The sequence below is a fragment of the Salvelinus fontinalis genome, chromosome 13 (genome assembly GCF_029448725.1).
Source record: "Salvelinus fontinalis isolate EN_2023a chromosome 13, ASM2944872v1, whole genome shotgun sequence".
Classification (NCBI taxonomy): Eukaryota; Metazoa; Chordata; class Actinopteri; order Salmoniformes; family Salmonidae; genus Salvelinus; species Salvelinus fontinalis.
This window is the reverse complement of record NC_074677.1, coordinates 54,985,344-55,005,817: the sequence shown is the minus strand read 5'-3', so window position 1 is coordinate 55,005,817 and position 20,474 is coordinate 54,985,344. Positions and strand designations below refer to the sequence as shown.

Sequence of the window (20,474 nt, the reverse complement as noted above, 5' to 3'; positions counted from 1 at the left end):
AGCCTGAGCAACATATGACATTTTATTCAATTGTCTTCCAAAAACAACAACCTCTGCATTTAAAAAGAAAAAAACAATTGTTTATAACAATGTAATTTAGCATTGACAATACAGTGTATTATGTGTTATCAATACATTTGATGTACAAAAAGAAATGAAAAATCAAAAAAGGTATGGACCCTCACTTCCAAAACAGGACATCCTGGACAATGCTTCGTTTCATCACAGGGGGAAAAATGACCGTTTTCAGATGGGCAATATGGAATAGAACACAGTAAACAATAGATAGGTATACTGTGCTCATATTGTGAAATATGCATAAATGTATATTATACATAGCCAGAGTACATCAGGCAAAAAGTGACAATGCATGTTGACATCTTTCGGTGGCTAAAAGATAAGGGAGCGAGATTTTCCACTGCAGGCGTAAAGGAAGATTACCAATATTGGCCGAGAATGACGCGATCCAATGGAAGAGGGACAAGACTGAACACACTTAGAGAAATCCAAAAACGTTGGCAGAGTACTCAAAAAAAAGAGAGCAAGCGTCCAACAAAATGTATTGAAAATAGCAACGCTTTCACAAGGAGGGGTTTACAAGACTTGAATGTCGAGCTAGCTAGACGATGCATAGCCTTACTATTCATGTTGTATCACAAACGTGTGGTCTCGTAACTGAATAGATTTTTGATGAGAGCTTTGAATTGCATTTCAAATGCAAAACAGACACACAGTTATATCTGCTGGGACACACACATTTATGAACGCTAATGGACGCTTATGTAAAGAGGTAAGTCAAAATCTCATGGAGAAATTCAGAAACATTTGCAAAAACACACCGGTAAGTGAAATTTCACATATGATCATGCTCTTTACCGGGCACACAAGTCAATAAAAAGACGACACTAATCATGCAAAAAGACTTGTCGTTGAAATCAAATTCCTCCAACTTGGATATCAGCAATGTGACCTCGAGAAAAAGCTGCGCTTGATGACTTTGGTGCAAAATGTTCCTGTACGGCGAGGACAGTGTCCACTGCCACAATGAAGACACTCTTGGTAGACCAGATGTGATACTGTTGAACCCAACCCCCATCCCTCATCAAGATACACACAAACATCACAGACGTACACCCCATGACACCGCCAAGCACAATGACCCCACCGCAGACAAAGCAATAACAACCCATGTCTCCCAATGGGCTATCACTTACAGAGCACATGTCAAAAAAAACATACAAGCTTATATACAGAGGACAGCGTAACAGTCAGAATTGGTCTATGGGACTGCATGAACTTGCATAAAAGCATTCGATTGACACAGATGACATTGAGACAGCATTACGTTGCAAAGAACATCTACACAATGTGGGCTGGTCACAGGGCATCAGAACGCGGTAGTCTTGACAGAGCCAATGATTAGCAGAACGAGAGGCTCTACAGCAATCTAACAGACGACGGACTTGTATTGAGACACGTTACGACACTTGACTACTCATTGCTAAATACACACTACCAGATGGCCTGGATGACTTCAGTGACCCCACTGACCTCGGAGGGCCCAGAAGCTGGGAGGCCTCGTGGAGGATCACTACCCTGTTTATCTCACGGGGAAGGCATGGACATAGAGAAACACAATCAATAGAAAACAAAGCTTTCCCCAGCCCCTTCGACTGTACATCCCAGCAATGGTTTTAGTTTTGTGCAGTAAAACGCTCGCCCCCTCCGGGGTTTGTGCTATATATGCCGTCTGTCTGTCACCGTTACGTACGCCGGGGAGTTTCTGACAGACATGACCCTCGATCACATTTACAGATCTCTCTACTTCCTCCTCACTTGTCCTTTGCCCTCCGGCAAAAAAAAATGATCCCAGGTCAGCAAGCTAGGCTCTCTCTGGGGCTGGAGTTACAACGTGGCAGATAGTTGCTGACTTACTGGAGCGATTGTCAGTTTCACTGTCTCGCGAAGCAGAGTCTCCGAAACAAGCTCCTCAACAAACATTCTCCCGGGGTTGGTGAGGAGCCACACCACAACAAACTGCCACTCAGAAACACAACAACGACACATGCGACGACTCACTGGGCATCGACCTGGGGGGCGATACGAGAAGAAACACAAAGAACACTCTCCCAACGTTTACTCACTGACATGGGGCGAGACTGGTAGGACCATTACAAGGACGGCGTGTCTGTTTCAAAGAGCAGAAACGAATGAGATGGCGGGAAGTTCCACGCACCGTTGTGGTAGCTAAAGGAACATGGATCACATATAAAAACAACCTGAAATAGCATCGAGCAGAGCGAACAACGGGTGGCACGGCAGACGCAGAATGTGTCATGACTTACGACGGTTCCGTATGAACTAGAGTGGGCCTTCTTCATTTCTTTCATAGGAGTACACCGTAGGTCTATGTAGGCACGGAGCACACAATTTCAAACAAGTACAGTGGGCAGCCCTCGCCACACAGACCATAGCTTTCACAGGAACCTACGAAAACATGACACAATAGCTTCTGTACATTTAGATCCGAGGGCACCGCAAATGAACACACAGACAGATATACTGTACATGCACACACGTACACAAACCACGTGTCTCCAAGCCATTTGTCCAATGTCTGACTAGAACCGGTTGTGAAGCAAAAAAAAATTGGAATGAATACGGAGTCGACTCCAAAATGTTTGGTGAACATTGATTGAAATGCATGACAACGGTGGCTACCGCAACTCTGACATGAACATTGGAGAGAAAAGACGTAGGCGCTCTGTAGTGGTTTGTATGAGATCCTAATTGGACAATGCGTATGTACACCCTTGGCAAAGTTCACATTGATTAAAGTGCGTGCAAACTATCAGAGAAAGAGATGTCCATTGACACTGACGGATGGGGGGGGGGGGGGGCAGTCGTCTAGAATTCGCTGCAAAGGGGCCAAGCTCCAAACTGGAATGCAGCCGTCGTCATAGCATGGGTTCAAACAGGCGGAACGATACCCGTTCAAACGAGCAAATCAAATACAGAATGAATGTGAGCTGTGACTTGTCAAAGGACTTAGATGGGACTCTTGTATCAGCCATGATGCAGAATGTAACAGAGGTTCCATCCCACAGAGAGGCCACTGAAAGAGCACCGACACCAACACATCACCAGTCTGTCTCCACCACCGTCTTCTGCTCCTTTCTCTCTTCCATCTCGCGTTGCATTTGGTTCTGGTTGGTTTTGTCTCTCTGCTTTACTGTCATGGTAAGATACTCCCGGTCCTACATGAAGTGCATCTGCATAGGAAAATACGCCTGTTACGGTTTAATAATATCCGTCTAGTTTTAAAAGGCTTCAGATTGTGGATTATAAATATCTCAGTAAATAGAAAAACGGGTACTGTAATACCAAAGGTTTCATAGTAACAAGATCTTAAATAATTCCAGAACCTACTGGTAAACAAACAGTAATGAGCATTGACAAATGAAGTATTAAACAGTAACTGATACAATATAAAGCAGCAAAGACAGCATTACAATTATGATTATCCTACTTAGGAACTGATGCCTTGAATCATGATTCACATGCCAGAAGTGGTTGGGGAATGGACAGTGAAGAGTGGACAGTGAAGAGTGGACAGGGAGGAGTGGACAGTGAAGAGTGGGCAGGGAGGAGTGGACAGTGAAGAGTGGACAGGGAGGAGTGGACAGTGAAGAGTGGACAGTGAAGAGTGGACAGGGAGGAGTGGACAGTGAAGAGTGGACAGTGAGGAGTGGACAGTGAAGAGTGGACAGGGAGGAGTGGACAGTGAAGAGTGGACAGGGAGGAGTGGACAGTGAAGAGTGGACAGGGAGGAGTGGACAGGGAGGAGTGGACAGGGAGGAGTGGACAGTGAAGAGTGGACAGTGAAGAGTGGACAGTGAGGTGTGGACAGCGAGGTGTGGACAGTGAGGAGTGGACAGTGAAGAGTGGACAGTGAAGAGTGGACAGTGAGGTGTGGACAGTGAGGAGTAGACAGTGAGGTGTGGACAGTGAGGAGTGGACAGTGAGGAGTGGACAGTGAGGAGTGGACAGTGAGGAGTGAGGAGTGGACAGTGAGGAGTAGACAGTGAGGAGTGGACAGTAGACAGTGAGGAGTGGACAGTAGACAGTGAGGAGTGGACAGTGAGGAGTAGACAGTGAGGAGTGGACAGTAGACAGTGAGGAGTGGACAGTAGACAGTGAGGAGTGGACAGTAGACAGTGAGGAGTGGACAGTAGACAGTGAGGAGTAGACAGTGTGGAGTGGACAGTAGACAGTGAGGAGTGGACAGTAGACAGTGAGGAGTAGACAGTGTGGAGTGGACAGTAGACAGTGAGGAGTGGACAGTAGACAGTGAGGAGTGGACAGTGGACAGTGAGGAGTGGACAGTAGACAGTGAGGAGTGGACAGTGAGGAGTGGACAGTAGACAGTGAGGAGTGGACAGTGAGGAGTGGACAGTAGACAGTGAGGAGTGGACAGTAGACCGTGAGGAGTGGACAGTAGACAGTGAGGAGTGGACAGTGAGGAGTGGACAGTAGACAGTGAGGAGTGGACAGTAGACCGTGAGGAGTGGACAGTAGACAGTGAGGAGTGGACAGTGAGGAGTGGACAGTGAGGAGTAGACAGTGAGGAGTGGACAGTGAGGAGTGGACAGTAGACAGTGAGGAGTGGACAGTAGACAGTGAGGAGTGGACAGTGAGGAGTGGACAGTAGACAGTGAGGAGTGGACAGTAGACAGTGAGGAGTGGACAGTGAGGAGTGGACAGTAGACAGTGAGGAGTGGACAGTGGAATTACCTGGGCTCCTGGCATGGGAGCGAATGGATTGGTGTGCCGAAGCACAGGTTGGTTGTACATCATATGCTGTGGTGCCATCATAGGGACTCCACCCATCTGCCCCATCTGATGAGGAGGCATCTACAACAGGGAGAGATGAAATGTAAACTGGGTATCAATGGTCTTGGTGTGTAGATCCCCCCCCTCAGACCCGACCTCATATTGGTATTGTTATTTTACATTGTGTGACGTTTTATTCAATTTTTTTTTACTTGAGTTTATTCAAGTTTATTTTCTTAACTCTTTTTCTTGGTTAAGGGCTTAACAAGTAAGCATTTCAGGGCAAGGTCTACTACGCCTGTTGTATGTGACAAATACAATTTGATGTGATTGTTTGACCAGGGTACTGTACCACGGTGCAGATCATTCCTTACCATTCCATAAACAGGCACTTGAGGTGTCGTCATAGGAAAAGCCACTGGAGCCGGAGCCTACGGAGAAAAAAGGCGAAACGGAAAAATGAAAGACCAGTAGAACACACTGAGGAATGTACTTGTGAAAAGAATGCAGTGACTCCCTCTACAGAGAGTCATGTACTTACATAGCCAGTATAGATCATTCCATTCTGCAGCAGGGTTGAGGAAACGAGGAGGAGGGGACGAGGCAAACGGAGATAGGAACGGGTGGCGGATTAATTCAGTGGGGATTTTACGAGAGAAGACGGAGGGAAAAACGAAATGAAAAGAGGAGAGAAATAATTAGAGAGCAAACGAATTCAAATAGACAGAGGGCAAATGAGAATCGCCAGCGCCTGTGAAGAGCCGCAATAACCACTTCCATTTCTCGAAGATTTGATTTTCAGACAATCATAGAGTTTCTAATGTGTGCTACTAGATTTCATGAGGAAAACGAACGCTACCTTCTGCATTGCTGGCATGTCCTCAGTAATATATTTGGTGAGCGTGACCAGGCGTGTATGTCTCACCATTTGTGGTATGGGCATAGGCTGAGGAGCCATGGGGGCATGATGGTTCCAGTTGGGGGTGGTGCACATGGTTTTGGACTGCCAGTGAGTCCCTCCCGTGGGCTTCTTCTCTACCAGCTGGGTCCACTGAAGCTCTGGCCTGATGGACAAACACAGGGTTAAAATACACCCCACAGCATTAGAGCGAGACAGATTAGATCAGGATTCATAACTGCTTGGATGAACAGCTACATCCCAATATATTACTGTAGGTGCTCTCAGCTCCTTTTAAACATCATATACTCACTTTTTGGCTGGTGTTCCTCCGAACTGCAAGTCTGGAAAATGAGCGGTTAAGATATGTTAAATGTTCAGATGCTGTTACAGAGCATTACTGTGTATGACCATTTTATGACTCCTGAAAAATGTTATAATATGCAAAGATACATGTCAAATAGAGGGAAAAAGAGACTCACTGCCAACAAGGTTGGCTAAGGAGGAGTCCAGGTCAGTGGGCATCATTTTCCCCCCAGACTGCAGTGGTATCCCAGGGCTGTGGATGTGTGTGGGCTGAGCTGGCTTCAACAGGTCCCCTGGGAGCCCCAAACCTGAGGACAGAGACATACAGGGAGAGAGAGTCAGGCTCCAGGTCTCAAAGGGAGAGAGTCAGGTCTGGCTAATGCTGAGTGATTAGTGCTTTTTGAGGTCAGTTCGGTTTGATTATTTTAAAAAAGGAATCAAGGAAATGAAATAATGACATTAAAATGATTTTAGAGCTTTTTAATGGAAATTCCAAAGCCAAAAATGGTGAACATTCAATTGACAAAACATTGACAATATTCCATAGTCTCTGGTATGTCCACATTGGGTAGGCATCAATAGAAAAATAGGAAATTACTGTGAAATATGCAATATTTCAGTTCTGTATATTACTTAGTTTTTATTTAATGACTTTAATATTTTTTATTCAGAACATCATCTCATCTCGGCTTAGGTAGTAGCAGCCAGCCAGCCAGACCATCTAACGCAGTGGTATTCAAAGTAGGGGTCACGACCCCAACTGCAGTGGGGTAGCCAAAATTAGGAACCAAAAATTAAGAGTACAGATTATTTTTGGGGAAGATATACAAATGTTTTTTGAGGAAGATAATTTGAAAGATATAATTGTAATGAGTAAATGTCTTTATTGGTTTTATTTTCATTTGACGATTAAAAGTCATTTGTTGATTTAAAAATCGAAATGTATCGATTTTAAGGTTGCATCATCGGATTTGGGGTGGCTTCGAGTTGCAAGAAATGATTGGAGGAAAAAAATAGGATCCCCCGCTGAAAAGGGTTGAATACCCCTGATCTAACGTTATCGCTGTGCTCCCCATACTATACTGTCTTTAGTCATCCTATTTAGCTGAGGCTAGCCTGCCTAAGTATGCTGCAGAGCTGTCTGACGAAATCAATTGACTAGTTATTCAAGGTAGATAACGCATACTTTCACGAACTGTCTCTGTTCCTCTCTCAGGCGGTCTATGCGGTCTGTGTGTATCTTAATTTAGCAGGGGGAAAGTGTTTCCGTCTCCGTCTGAACCGGAAAGAACAGGTGCAATGGATTATGGTAATTGCAGTTAATTACCACATCTTGGCGATGAAATAAGTTTAATATTTGCTTCATGAAAACTACAACTCCCTTCAGCCCGGCGTCGCACGTAGTTCTTGACATTATTTCTCTCGTGAATGATTTGATTTCGCTCTAGAGAAACCGCGCACTGGGCTCACAAAAAAACACGACTCAATGGAATTCAAGTAATAGTACTGACATCGGTCAATTAGTTGTTTAACAGACCTTCCAACCCTGTCCAACTTTTTAGTGCAAATGCATTTTTAGGAGCATTTCCTCTATAGCTAATGCCGGACACTCATTGGGTAGGCATCATCGCGCAGTCTTCTAAACTCCCGACTCCATTTAACGCCAAGATGTTTATATTTATTTTTGATTATACTTTTGTAATGCATTTTGTGACGTGGATCATAATTACAGTCAGTCTATCCGATTGCGTGATCCTCGTAATGTTACTTGGAAAATACAACTAACGGGACGCGCAATTAAATGTATATATATATATATATATATATATATATATATATATATATATATCACACTCGCACAAATGCGACCAGTTATTTTTCGTATTTGTATTGCATTTCTTTCACTAGCAAATGCGAGTGAACTGCAGGCACTTTAGAGCCCACTGAATGTCCATCTTATGTTCGCCAACGTTAGCTTGAAACAATTAGTGTTTACCTTTCCACAACACACGGAATCGAAAAGGGATTTGACCATGTGTTTACTTACAGCTGACAGTCGGCAAGCTCAGCATCACAACAAACAGCAGGAGGGGCAGACAGGGTAGCTATGTCGAATAATGATGTATTAATCTCCATGTCTGTTGACACAAACTCCATACATGTCTGTGTGTTGCAGCTCGAGAATCGGGATGTTAGATTTACTCAGTGGATATTTTTTTAAATTAAAATATAGATATTTTTTTAAATCAGGCCCTATTCATTTCTGCATACTTTTAACTCGGATCTCGTACCTGCACACATGGACAGAGAATTGCGTAGTTGGTACGCTAAATGCTTGCATGTTGGCAGGTCTGGTTAATAACCCCAACAAACAAACAAAAATGGTTAATCGCTCAGCACTAGGTCTGGGTCACACAGGGAGAGACAGTCAAAGTCAGTCTCAGGTCACAGTGAGAGAAGGAAAGAGAGAGAGAGAGAGAGTCAGGCTGCAGGTTACACAGAGAGAGAGAGAGAGAGAGAGAGAGAGAGAGAGAGAGAGAGGGTCAGGCTGCAGGTTACACAGAGAGAGAGAGAGAGAGAGAGAGAGAGAGAGTCAGGCTGCAGGTTACACAGAGAGAGAGAGAGAGTCATGCTGCAGGTTACACAGGGAGAGAGAGAGAGAGAGAGTCAGGCTGCAGGTTACACAGAGAGAGAGAGAGAGAGTCAGGCTGCAGGTTACACAGAGAGAGAGAGAGAGTCAGGCTGCAGGTTACACAGAGAGAGAGAGAGAGAGTCAGGCTGCAGGTTACACAGAGAGAGAGAGAGTCAGGCTGCAGGTTACACAGAGAGAGAGAGAGAGAGTCAGGCTGCAGGTTACACAGAGAGAGAGAGAGAGTCAGGCTGCAGGTTACACAGAGAGAGAGAGAGAGAGTCAGGCTGCAGGTTACACAGAGAGAGAGAGAGTCAGGCTGCAGGTTACACAGAGAGAGAGAGAGAGTCAGGCTGCAGGTTACACAGGGAGAGAGAGAGAGAGAGAGAGTCAGGCTGCAGGTTACACAGAGAGAGAGAGAGAGAGTCAGGCTGCAGGTTACACAGAGAGAGAGAGAGTCAGGCTGCAGGTTACACAGGGAGGGAGAGAGAGAGAGAGTCAGGCTGCAGTTTACACAGGGAGGGAGAGAGAGTCAGGCGGCAGGTTACACAGGGAGAGAGAGAGAGTGAGTCAGGCGGCAGGTTACACAGGGAGAGAGAGAGAGTGAGTCAGGCGGCAGGTTACACAGGGAGAGAGAGAGAGAGTCAGGCGGCAGGTTACACAGGGAGAGAGAGAGAGAGAGTCAGGCGGCAGGTTACACAGGGAGAGAGAGAGAGAGAGAGAGAGTCAGGCGGCAGGTTACACAGGGAGAGAGAGAGAGAGAATGAGTCAGGCTGCAGGTTACACAGGGAGGGAGAGAGAGAGAGAGAGTGAGTCAGGCGGCAGGTTATACAGGGAGAGAGAGAGAGTGAGTCAGGCTGCAGGTTACACAGGGAGAGAGAGAGAGAGTCGGGCTGCAGGTTACACAGAGAGAGAGAGAGAGTGAGTCAGGCTGCAGGTTACACAGGGAGAGAGAGAGAGTGAGTCAGGCGGCAGGTTACACAGGGAGAGAGAGAGAGTGAGTCAGGCGGCAGGTTACACAGGGAGAGAGAGAGCGAGTGAGTCAGGCGGCAGGTTACACAGGGAGAGAGAGAGAGAGAGTGAGTCAGGCGGCAGGTTACACAGGGAGAGAGCGAGAGAGTGAGTCAGGCGGCAGGTTACACAGGGAGAGAGAGAGAGTGAGTCAGGCGGCAGGTTACACAGGGAGAGAGAGAGAGTGAGTCAGGCTGCAGGTTACACAGGGAGAGAGAGAGCGAGTGAGCCAGGCGGCAGGTTACACAGGGAGAGAGAGAGAGAGAGTGAGTCAGGCGGCAGGTTACACAGGGAGAGAGAGAGAGAGTGAGTCAGGCGGCAGGTTACACAGGGAGAGAGAGAGAGTGAGTGAGTCAGGCTGCAGGTTACACAGGGAGAGAGAGAGTGAGTCAGGCGGCAGGTTACACAGGGAGAGAGAGAGTGAGTCAGGCGGCAGGTCACACAGGGAGAGAGAGAGAGAGTCAGGCGGCAGGTTACACAGGGAGAGAGAGAGAGTGAGTCAGGCGGCAGGTTACACAGGGAGAGAGAGAGAGTGAGTCAGGCGGCAGGTTACACAGGGAGAGAGAGAGAGTGAGTCAGGCGGCAGGTTACACAGGGAGAGAGAGAGTGAGTCAGGCGGCAGGTTACACAGGGAGAGAGAGAGAGTGAGTCAGGCGGCAGGTTACACAGGGAGAGAGAGAGAGAGAGTGAGTCAGGCGGCAGGTTACACAGGGAGAGAGAGAGAGTGAGTCAGGCGGCAGGTTACACAGGGAGAGAGAGAGAGTGAGTCAGGCTGCAGGTTACACAGGGAGAGAGAGAGAGAGAGTGAGTCAGGCTGCAGGTTACACAGGGAGAGAGAGAGAGTGAGTCAGGCGGCAGGTTACACAGGGAGAGAGAGAGAGTGAGTCAGGTGGCAGGTTACACAGGGAGAGAGAGAGAGTGAGTCAGGCTGCAGGTTACACAGGGAGAGAGAGAGAGAGAGAGAGTGAGTCAGGCTGCAGGTTACACAGGGGGAGAGAGAGAGTGAGTCAGGCGGCAGGTTACACAGGGAGAGAGAGAGAGTGAGTCAGGCGGCAGGTTACACAGGGAGAGAGAGAGTGAGTCAGGCGGCAGGTTACACAGGGAGAGAGAGAGAGTGAGTCAGGCGGCAGGTTACACAGGGAGAGAGAGAGAGTGAGTCAGGCTGCAGGTTACACAGGGAGAGAGAGAGAGAGAGTGAGTCAGGCTGCAGGTTACACAGGGAGAGAGAGAGAGAGTGAGTCAGGCGGCAGGTTACACAGGGAGAGAGAGAGAGTGAGTCAGGTGGCAGGTTACACAGGGAGAGAGAGAGAGTGAGTCAGGCTGCAGGTTACACAGGGAGAGAGAGAGAGAGAGTGAGTCAGGCTGCAGGTTACACAGGGAGAGAGAGAGAGTGAGTCAGGCGGCAGGTTACACAGGGAGAGAGAGAGAGTGAGTCAGGCGGCAGGTTACACAGGGAGAGAGAGAGAGTGAGTCAGGCGGCAGGTTACACAGGGAGAGAGAGAGAGTGAGTCAGGCGGCAGGTTACACAGGGAGAGAGAGAGAGTGAGTCAGGCGGCAGGTTACACAGGGAGAGAGAGAGAGAGAGAGTGTCAGGCTGCAGGTTACACAGGGAGAGAGCGAGCCAGGCTACAGGCAATAACCCTAGCCCCAGGCATATTGTAATGCTATTTCAGTCCTGTCAGCTGTCCAGTAGAGTGATACAAGCCATATTGACTCACCAATCAGAGAGAGAGAGGGCATCCAGCAGGGATAGGTATCGTAGCAGGGAAGAGGAGAGGAGGAATTTGCATTGGGAACACAACTGGACATTTCATTTCTTCTAATAAAGGTTGGTGTTGACATCAATTAATATCTTATTTATGTCCTGCAGTGACTGATTTCTGTCCATCACAATCTGCTCAATGTACCTGCCTTCGTTTGAAATACAATACTACTCTTCAAGAGTATACAGTGTGTGTGTGTGTGTGTGTGTGTGCGTGCATGTGTCAGTATGTGTTTTTGTGGCCCTCACCTCCCCAGGCGTTGTTGTTAGACGGCACAGTGTGTGTGCTCTGCATGTCCGGGTTGAAGGTGGGCTGGAGGTTGAACAAGTCACCGGTGAGATTTGGCACGCTGGGGAAACAGAGGAGAGAGACAGACAACAGAGATAAAAAATCCTAGCAGAGCAGACCCCATCAGGCCACAGGGCAGAGAGGAAGAGAGTTACAGCGGACAGGACCAAACACTTGGAACACTGCCATTCAGCCATCCATTTTAACGTGGCTCACAGGTCCTTTCCGCTGATAACCCAGCTAATATACTGTGAAGTGATTTAACCACCTGCCATTTTAAAATAAGATACATTACAGTTTACATTATACAAACTGAACAACCTGTGTGAAACATACCCAACAGGTATCAACTTAAGCACGAGGATTATCAGACCGTAGGGTCTGCTTACTTGTTTGTAACGGATACAACAGGTGAGTTGGAGAAGAGGTCTGTGGCCCCGCTGCTGCTGTTGGCACTGCCCACTGACTGGGCGCTGGGAGAGACGGTCAGCGTCTGCACGTCATTCACCTTGGCTCCCTCGTCCTGTGGGACAAACGCACCAAGTCAAGCCGCAAAAAGTGACAGTACAACAGGGTTGAAAGAAACAACAACATTCTGACACATTCATACAGTAGCGCATCGACATTGTAATGAAAAGTTGCTCTACGGTGACCCCTGTCTGACCTTGAGCCTGTTCTCGTCCTCCTTCTCGTCCATGCGGCTGAGGGAGATTCCAGTGCTGGACAGTGACGACACAGCACTAGACAAGGTGTTAGCTCTGGAGAGACCACACAGCGCTTATCAGTGACCACCACGTACACTCACTGTCACACACACGGCATTCTGGGACTGACCACTAATGAATAATTCCTTTATTTGTGAGCGTTTCTGACTCTTGCGTGCCGTAATTGCCATATAATAGACAGGTCTGACACACAAACACATGAAACACTCCCAAATCCAGGACAAATGAGGCTGCATTGCCGTTGTAGTCCAGATGACATACTAGCTCAGGGTGGAACACTGGCACAGCATCATTTGCACATTCGTCCTCATATCTATCAAAGCTTCAGTGAGTGACAAAACGTTCCAAAATGCCTGCTTCAGTCTAAATGCCTCCTTCAAACACAAAGCCTGAAATATTAGCATCGGCGTGTGTGTGTGTGTGTGCGCGTGTGTCTGTTTGTTGGTTACCTGGTGGCTGTGGAGAGCTCCTTGATTTTCCTCCCCTCCAGAGAGGCCAAATGCTGCTCCAAGGCTTCCAGGAGGCTGCTAGGGGCCTGGTGGAGAGAGGGGGGGGGCATGGGGAAACATTAATGCACCAAGTGAGGATAGCACTGTGTAGAACAATTGGGAAAACACTCGCGTGCACACACACACACACACTGCATTTGCATACACTCGCGTACAGGCACACAGACACACACGCCCGCGCACAGACACACGCACCCGCGCACACACACAAACACAGCGGCCAAGTGGCACATTGTCCTAAGCGTATTCATGTTCAGTCTAGTCTCCATATTTGCAGGTATTTTACGTAGGACAATACATCTGGTATAATTAGGTTTGGCTCCAAGCCAGACATGCACAGATCAGTCCTCTCTCATGCAAGCAAGTACACAGGCCTGGGAGGTCGTTTGTACAGTGTGTCGGCTCCTGTGGGGTTCAGAACACATCACATCGTCTGTTGGCATACGGAAAGGAGCTTAGAAGCCCATTCACAGGTGTGTATAAATGCTCTCCCACACACACATCCCAGTCCATAAATTGTGAGTTAACCAATGGATTCCGTTTCCTATAATCATTTGGGGAACCATTCATTCATGAATATCAAATTTCATACATGTATTTTACAGGTTAGAGGAGAAATTCTATTAGCAGACAGTCAAATTATGTCATTAGCTTTAGTGACTAGTTCGAAAAGGTTTGGAAGCCGAACGAGTTAACTCACAGAAAGGCAAAGCGTCTGATGAAAATGAGGTACACACGCTTGGGAAATGAACGGTGTATTTTATAAAGACATACAAAATGATGGTTAAATAAACCAAGGATCAGTGAATTCATTTCCCCACGTGTGATACCCATGTTTCAGCGCAACATTTGCTTTTCATTACAGAATGCAATCTTAACACATGCAGTAACTTGCAAAAATAAGAATTTTCATATACTTATTTTGGGGGAATAAGAGAGAATAATGAGAATTCTGGGTATCCTTCTTCTGAGAAATCTAGAATATACTAAAAGTTTCAAATAAACAGAACAAAAAAATTCTACAGCTCAGTAAAGACATGGGTTACTATTTAGTTGAACAGGGATACATAAGGTCTTCATAAGCACCGCAAACATGACATAATTGACAGAAGCATTTGCTCATGTTCATTTTGCCCCATGTGGAGGGAAACACCATTAGTGTCATTGAAGAAAGCGTCACATCAGATGTTACGCAAGTGCTTAGGATTGCATTATGTATAACATTCAAGTAATATTTGCAGAAACCTATTTGGTAGAAACCATTCGCTGCTCTCCCCACAGCTATTTCGATGGGATGTGTTTCCCGGAAAAAATATATACAATCGTGTTCATTTTGAGGCAACGCAAAGTTAAACTGTGAGAGAAATCAAGAGCTTGATTCCTCTAAGCTATTCTATCAAGAGATGTCATCCCTTGATGTACAAAAGGCGTATATGGGCCTCACACAAGCCCCATACGCCCGTGTTTGTTAGGACAGAGGTGCCGGACTTTTCAGCGCCATTTCAAAATCAAACCAACAGAACATTTCTTATTTTGTGGGTTAACTTTAGAAAAAAACGCGATTCAACTATACAAAAGACTCACAAGTCTAAGTAAAGACGTAAAGGATCGGTCTACCTAAAATCTGCCGAAAGACATAAGACCAGGGAAGACTATGTTTTGCACAATCTCCAGAATTAGGAAACGAAATATGGCGCAGCAGAATCCAAGGTTCACATATTAGGAACCCATTTTTGGAAGTAGGCCCTCTCTACCCTAGAGCTCAGAGAGAGGGAGGTAAAAAATCAGGTAGAAGAGGAGGGGGCGGTTGGAAGCCTGTAGGGTGAGTAGGGAATGGGAGCGTTCAGAATGGAGCTACATGGGAGATATTGAGATGAAATGCACCACTGACCTGTGTGAGATCTGGGATGTCACCCTGATCAATTCCAACTTGCTGTGTCACAAAAAAGGAGGGGGGGGGGCAAACAAAAACCAAACATAATAAACAAACGAACACAACCACAGAATAAAGGGGGGGGGGGGGGGTAGGTGTGTGGAGAAGGGAGAAAGAAGAATCAAACAAAAGGATCCATTACTCCATGCAGTGACTAGAAACAAAACAACAAAAAGACAACAGGGGAATTGGCATGCCCACACGTATACACACACACAGGATCTGAAGACTGGGTTTGAAATGAATGTTTACACACTGAAATGCCACTGACAGGTGGGCCGGGTACATTGGGCTGTAATACTCATGTGACTGCAAGGTGAGAAACATCCAAAAGAAACACACAACTAATGTTGACTTTGAACGAAAAAAAGGCAGGGGAGACAAATGACAAACAGATTGTTAGACGAGTAAATGAATGGGCCCTTAAAGTCAACGTTAGCCCGTTTTTGGATAGAAACACACCCCCATCACCCCAAACCTTCCTCCAAATAGTTAACACATCAGTAAAGACAGCAAGAACGCCTTTTAATAAAAGAATGCACGAGAAATTAGAACACTACAGAGAGATACGGATCCTCTTTGCAATAGGGCCTTGTGAATTGCAAGTTGTACTTTACGTGGATAACAGCAGACATTCATCATTGAAAAAGAGAGAAAGGGAAGGAAAGAGTAAGGGGAAAAAAAACTCTTGCTAAGACATGCAACGCAGGCATCAGAACAGGCAGCACATGGAGGGGCCTTCACCTTGAGCTTTTCAGGCCCACTAATAGGCTAACCTCCGCATTCATGACCAGCATTAGCCTCCACCACACGGCAACAGAGGGACAGAGAGAGACAGAGAGAGAGAGAGAGAGAGAGAAAGGGGGAGAGGAGCAGAGGTCCGGGAGAAGAGCCCCACCTTCTTGCTGGATCTACCTGAAACCTTCTTTTCCTCAACACAAGTGGAAAAGGGAAAACATTACCTCTGCAACTTTGAGAAACTCTGACAGCTTGGTCATTCTGTTCAGAAACGTCTTATAAATCTCCAGGGCGTCTTTGCATTGGTTCTTCTTCATATCAAAATATTTCTCTTTAGGATACAAGAAGAAGATCGGTTAACTCGGCGAAAGAACAAAATTTAAAAAATTAAAAAATAAACAAGGATTTGGGCTATTTCTTTTATCTAGTAAACATTTACAAACAGCATAGTGACATCCTAGCGGCACCATAGTTGTCTAACAGATATAGAGTGTACTTACCCAGCATGTTGATGACTCCTTCATTGTACGCGGCAAAGAGGCGGATGGAGTCTTTGAAGAGCAGCATGAAGGCGCTGTTGATGACGCCATTGGTCAGTTCGTTAGAGTTAGCCTGGGAAAACAACAGATAAAGAGACAACACATCGAGAGCCCATGCAGACAGCTCACGGTCATCACGTAGCCCATGTTCATTTAAGGACCACCGACACCAAAACCATGGACCCCTGCAGCCTACCTGAAAGTCCAGCAGTGCATCCAGCTGATTCTGAATGATAGGCAGAGTCTTGATCAGCTTCTCAACAGTCATGGTGCGCATCACACCGTCGACCCTGTCGACAGGAGGCACGGAGAGCCGCTTTAAACGGGGCAAGCGACGGACAAACACGTTGCTCTGAACAGATAAAGCATGTCCGTGTCAATCACGCTGAAACTCAATATAACGCACACCATATCCAAAGTGGCTGCTGAAATGAGTTGGTCAGTTGAGCTGGGTTATCTTCAATCTATTTAAGACCTGTCTCCACTGATATAGCTTAATGATGCATCTTAGTGTGACACGGGGGGGAGGTGTTCCACACTGGCCACAACAGGGCATCTTACCCTCTCTTCATCTTGGTGAAGTCCACAGCCACCAGTCTGTAGGACATGGCCTTCTCATTCAGGTACCTGCTGTAGCGTCTGATGAACGTTGACATGTCATAACCTGGCAGAGAGGGAGCACTTGTATTAGTATAAGTGCTAGCTGGTGGCTTACAGAGCCAAACCTCTGCAAGCATTCAGAACGACGGTTTGAACTTTTGAACTGCGCATTTTTTGCTTATGCATTGCACGTTTCTATGCTGTTTTGTAGCTGTGACTTATGTACAGTGTGGGGTGGAATTGCTTCCACGGACAAATTCCCAACAGTACCTTGTAATGCTCCCTTATCCAAGAAGTTGTTCAGGTTAAAAAGTGTGTTTCTGGACGCCAGATACTGGATTAATCGCTGGTGAAACAAAGAGAGCGGCAGCGTGATCATAACCAGTAAGAATAAAGATTAAATCAGTGACTAACATATAATAATATACTGTAACCCATTTAACAGATGCTTTTATCCTAAGTGACTCACAGTCGTGCGTGCATGCATTTTCTTTGTACGGGTGGTCCCGTGAATTGAACCCACCGTTCTGGCGCCGCGAGCGCCATGCTCTGCCAACTGAGCGACAGAGGTCCACTTTAACAGTGAAGCCAGTCTGTCAGCGGGTGACTCACCTCGTTGCCGTACATCATGAGGTGGTGCGTGGTGACGAGGGCCTTGAACACCACCACCCAGCTGTTGTTGGCCGTCCTCTCAAACAACGTGTCAGCCAGGTGGGGGACACTCACGTTCAGCTCGTTGGTGCAGTGGATCAGGTCTGCCGACGACACAGAATGGTGACATTTGAAAAAATGTAATAGTGCTTTCGGTGCTTAAGAAATGTTGTACTCTACTCTACACTGAGGCTGATCAACTCACACACAGTTCCTCTACACTGAAGACGATGTGGGCGATGAAACTACGGGAAAACCATTTATTTCCAATGAAGAGAAGCGAAGTGGGTGGAGGACCATTTGACGACGGGAGCATGGGCGACAGACGTGAACAGGGTGGGACCGAAGTTAGGGAAGCTGAACTTTATGCAAAAACTCTGCGACATCGATGAGCTAGACCGATCGAGGCTCACTGGCTTCCAGCCCTCTACTTGATAGGCTGCTAATACCTAGCACCACCTAGCTTGCTTGCACCCACACAAGGGCAAAGCTAGCGTGGTGAGGCTGAATACAAGTGTTAGTGAAAACATATTGTCATGCTGAAAATTCCTAGCAGCAGTTGGATCTCTGCTCGGCCCCTCGCACCCTTCAATAAGATACACGTTCTTTTACTAGTGAATTAACTCTCACTTATTATGCCTTAATTACAGTGACTAAACCGGCAATTAACATTTCAAATTGGAATTCTGATTGTAAAACAGACGGTCATAAAAATAACCTCAAATATGATTGTGTAGTCCTTCAAGACATTTCACTGTAGGATGAGTCTAAATGTATGCTAAACCTTAAAAGGGAACATTAAAAGGGAACATAAAGGAAACATAAATGGAATATCAAGGCGTCCGGATAATCCAGAGGAATTACACTCTTTAAAGAACTAAATTGCAGTCGGGTACCACATTTTTAAATCACATTTGAAGTCTTCCCAAATGCCACTCAGAGAAATTTTATTTTAGCTTACGTAATTCCACTCAGCATGACTCTAAAGTGACTAAAATGTTCACAATTGGATTACTTTGGATAAAGGTTGGGCAACGAATTGTACAATTAAACATTCCCTCCCCAGAAAAGAATCAACCTGGCAGCACATGATGAGACGTGGGACCTAACTAGCCTACCTTGTTTCACTGGACCAATAACCCTCTGGGTCTATGGCATTTTGTTGCAGCCCAGAACAGGACTGATTGATCTTAATTGATTGACTGGACACAATGTTGATTGTGTCAAGTCATTATTTGGGTATAAAGCCACCTAACCTAATCATCAGTAGTTAAACGTGGAGAAAATACTTTCTACCCAATAATGACTCCAGTTCCACATTCCCACACACAGATAAACATACAAATGTTGAGATCAAGATGGTCTCTGACACTGCTGCCACTGAACAAATATGAATGACCCACGGACACGAGCTCATCACGAACTGAAGTAGCTGAGAAAACTCAAAGGCTACATACACCACAATGTACTAAGGTATTATACCTAAATTATACACATTTTCCTCTAGAACTCAGTAGGAAATGAAGAAATGGTTTGCAATTGGTAGACTGACTCCAATTGTGCTTCTTTAAACCTACGCTGCCATAAACATTTTCAGAGCCTATTAAAAGGGAAATTTACAAAAAAAGATTACTGCATACAATGATGAATAAAGTGTAGTAGGCTGTTTATGATCACAATATGTACATTTGCATCTGATTTGCTTGCTGTTTGGGGTTTTAGGATGGGTTTCTGTACAGCAGTTTCTGATATCTCCCTGATGTAAAAAGGGCTTTATAAATACATTTGATTGATTGATTTTCCTGTATGACACTCAGGAATAATAATATATTTGTCTCATCATGTTCAGGCTACAACACGATAGACTGCTGTAGGATAATTACACTGTATGATAATGATTGACTACTGAGCCGTTGAAGCCTATGATGCGCAATTATTCATAGCCTAATAGAATCATTTCGATAAACCCTTGGCCATACCAAACATTATGTACATCATGACAAATATAGGTCGTCTTGAATATTCAATGTAACCAATGCTTTTGTTGCTGGTATGTAGCAACGGCGGTGCACTGGTGGTGTACTTAACCTACAGTCAAGGTGTTTCTTCTTGGGTCCGCTGACTTCATGCGTCGTGGCCTTGCAGACGGCTTTGCTTATAGCGGATCCTGTCATGCTGTGTTGAGCCGCAGCGATCCGATCCGTGATAGACTGTCCAGACATATTCCAAAAGCAGTAATTGGGGAATCAGAAATCAAATTGTCTTTAGTTATGATAGTGAGGGTGCCCTCTAAACAAACTGCCCGTCTGAAAACAAAAACGTACACTGACGCGAATCCGATGGGAGAATTCATACGGCGGCCAAATAAAATTGACGGCTACATTCAGTAAACGAAATGGCAATCCGATGTCCTCACAAATATAAAATACAAAAACCTAACCTGAACGACCCACACCAATATCAGCTCAGAATGATTCGTTCGGAGGTCGCGATGCTACAATATATCCGCGTAATAGCTTTCCAATGGTGATGCCGGTTAGAGTGTACAACCGCAACAGTAGCCTGCATGAATACAATTGAGCATCAGGAGAGGAACAATCATTGATTAGTTAGCCTACCAATCCTCGGTTGGTGATCACGCGACGTTCTCTCTGGTTATGATTGGGGCTAGACTAATTTTGAAGCCGTTACAAAATAGCATATTAATGTATTTTCTCTCAAACTCCCCTCTGTTCGTGTCGAGGTCTTGTAGCAGTGACTCCTCCTCATTTTTCCATATCCTTTAATTGACGTGCTCCATATGGTTTATTCTGATTGCATTTAATCTTTTTACAAATGTTTTTTTGTTAGGTAGTCGATTATTATTTTTTTCACTCAAACTTCATGTGTAAAATGGCAGTGTAGCCTATGAATCAGGTGACTTAGAAAGGGGTTGATTGGGCAACACAGAAAGGGTCCGGGGAGGGCATCTTAAAGCGGAACACCGCAACTGAATATTAGGCAGCTGCTTCTTGATTTGAAGTGGATGGAATCTGTCTGGCTCTGCAGTAC

General features: G+C 45.9%; 1 protein-coding gene across 4 annotated transcripts; it reads right to left on the bottom strand.

Annotated features, from left to right (window-relative positions):
- Positions 1–8: 8 nt before the first annotated feature.
- On the bottom strand, positions 9–20,349 carry LOC129869085 (phosphatidylinositol-binding clathrin assembly protein-like). Of its 4 annotated transcripts, none has more exons than XM_055943579.1 (19): positions 19,516–20,349; positions 17,385–17,527; positions 17,043–17,118; positions 16,734–16,836; positions 16,369–16,462; positions 16,134–16,245; positions 15,858–15,964; positions 14,854–14,895; positions 12,903–12,988; positions 12,393–12,486; positions 12,118–12,251; positions 11,689–11,789; positions 6,214–6,345; positions 6,045–6,075; positions 5,759–5,897; positions 5,375–5,398; positions 5,208–5,264; positions 4,795–4,914; positions 9–3,290 (listed from the first exon to the last, which is right to left on the bottom strand). In XM_055943579.1, exons 1-19 carry the CDS (start codon positions 19,643–19,645, stop codon positions 3,258–3,260), a joined length of 1,758 nt encoding a protein of 585 aa, XP_055799554.1. In that variant the 5' UTR covers positions 19,646–20,349; the 3' UTR covers positions 9–3,257. The 4 variants fall into 4 exon arrangements, with proteins under 4 accessions (XP_055799554.1, XP_055799556.1, XP_055799555.1 ...); XM_055943581.1 differs by having other exon boundaries at positions 9–3,272; XM_055943580.1 differs by having other exon boundaries at positions 6,214–6,330; positions 19,516–20,348.
- Between the last annotated feature and the right edge of the window lie 125 nt (positions 20,350–20,474).

Coding starts and splice junctions, on each gene's coding strand:
- LOC129869085 (XM_055943579.1), bottom strand. CDS start 19,645: ATGTCTGGACAGTCTATCACGGATCGGATCGCTGCGGCTCAACACAGC. Junction 15,965..16,133: donor AGGAGTCATCAACATGCTGG/GTAAGTACACTC, acceptor TGTATCCTAAAG/AGAAATATTTTGATATGAAG. Junction 5,898..6,044: donor GGAGGAACACCAGCCAAAAA/GTGAGTATATGA, acceptor TTTGTCCATCAG/GCCAGAGCTTCAGTGGACCC.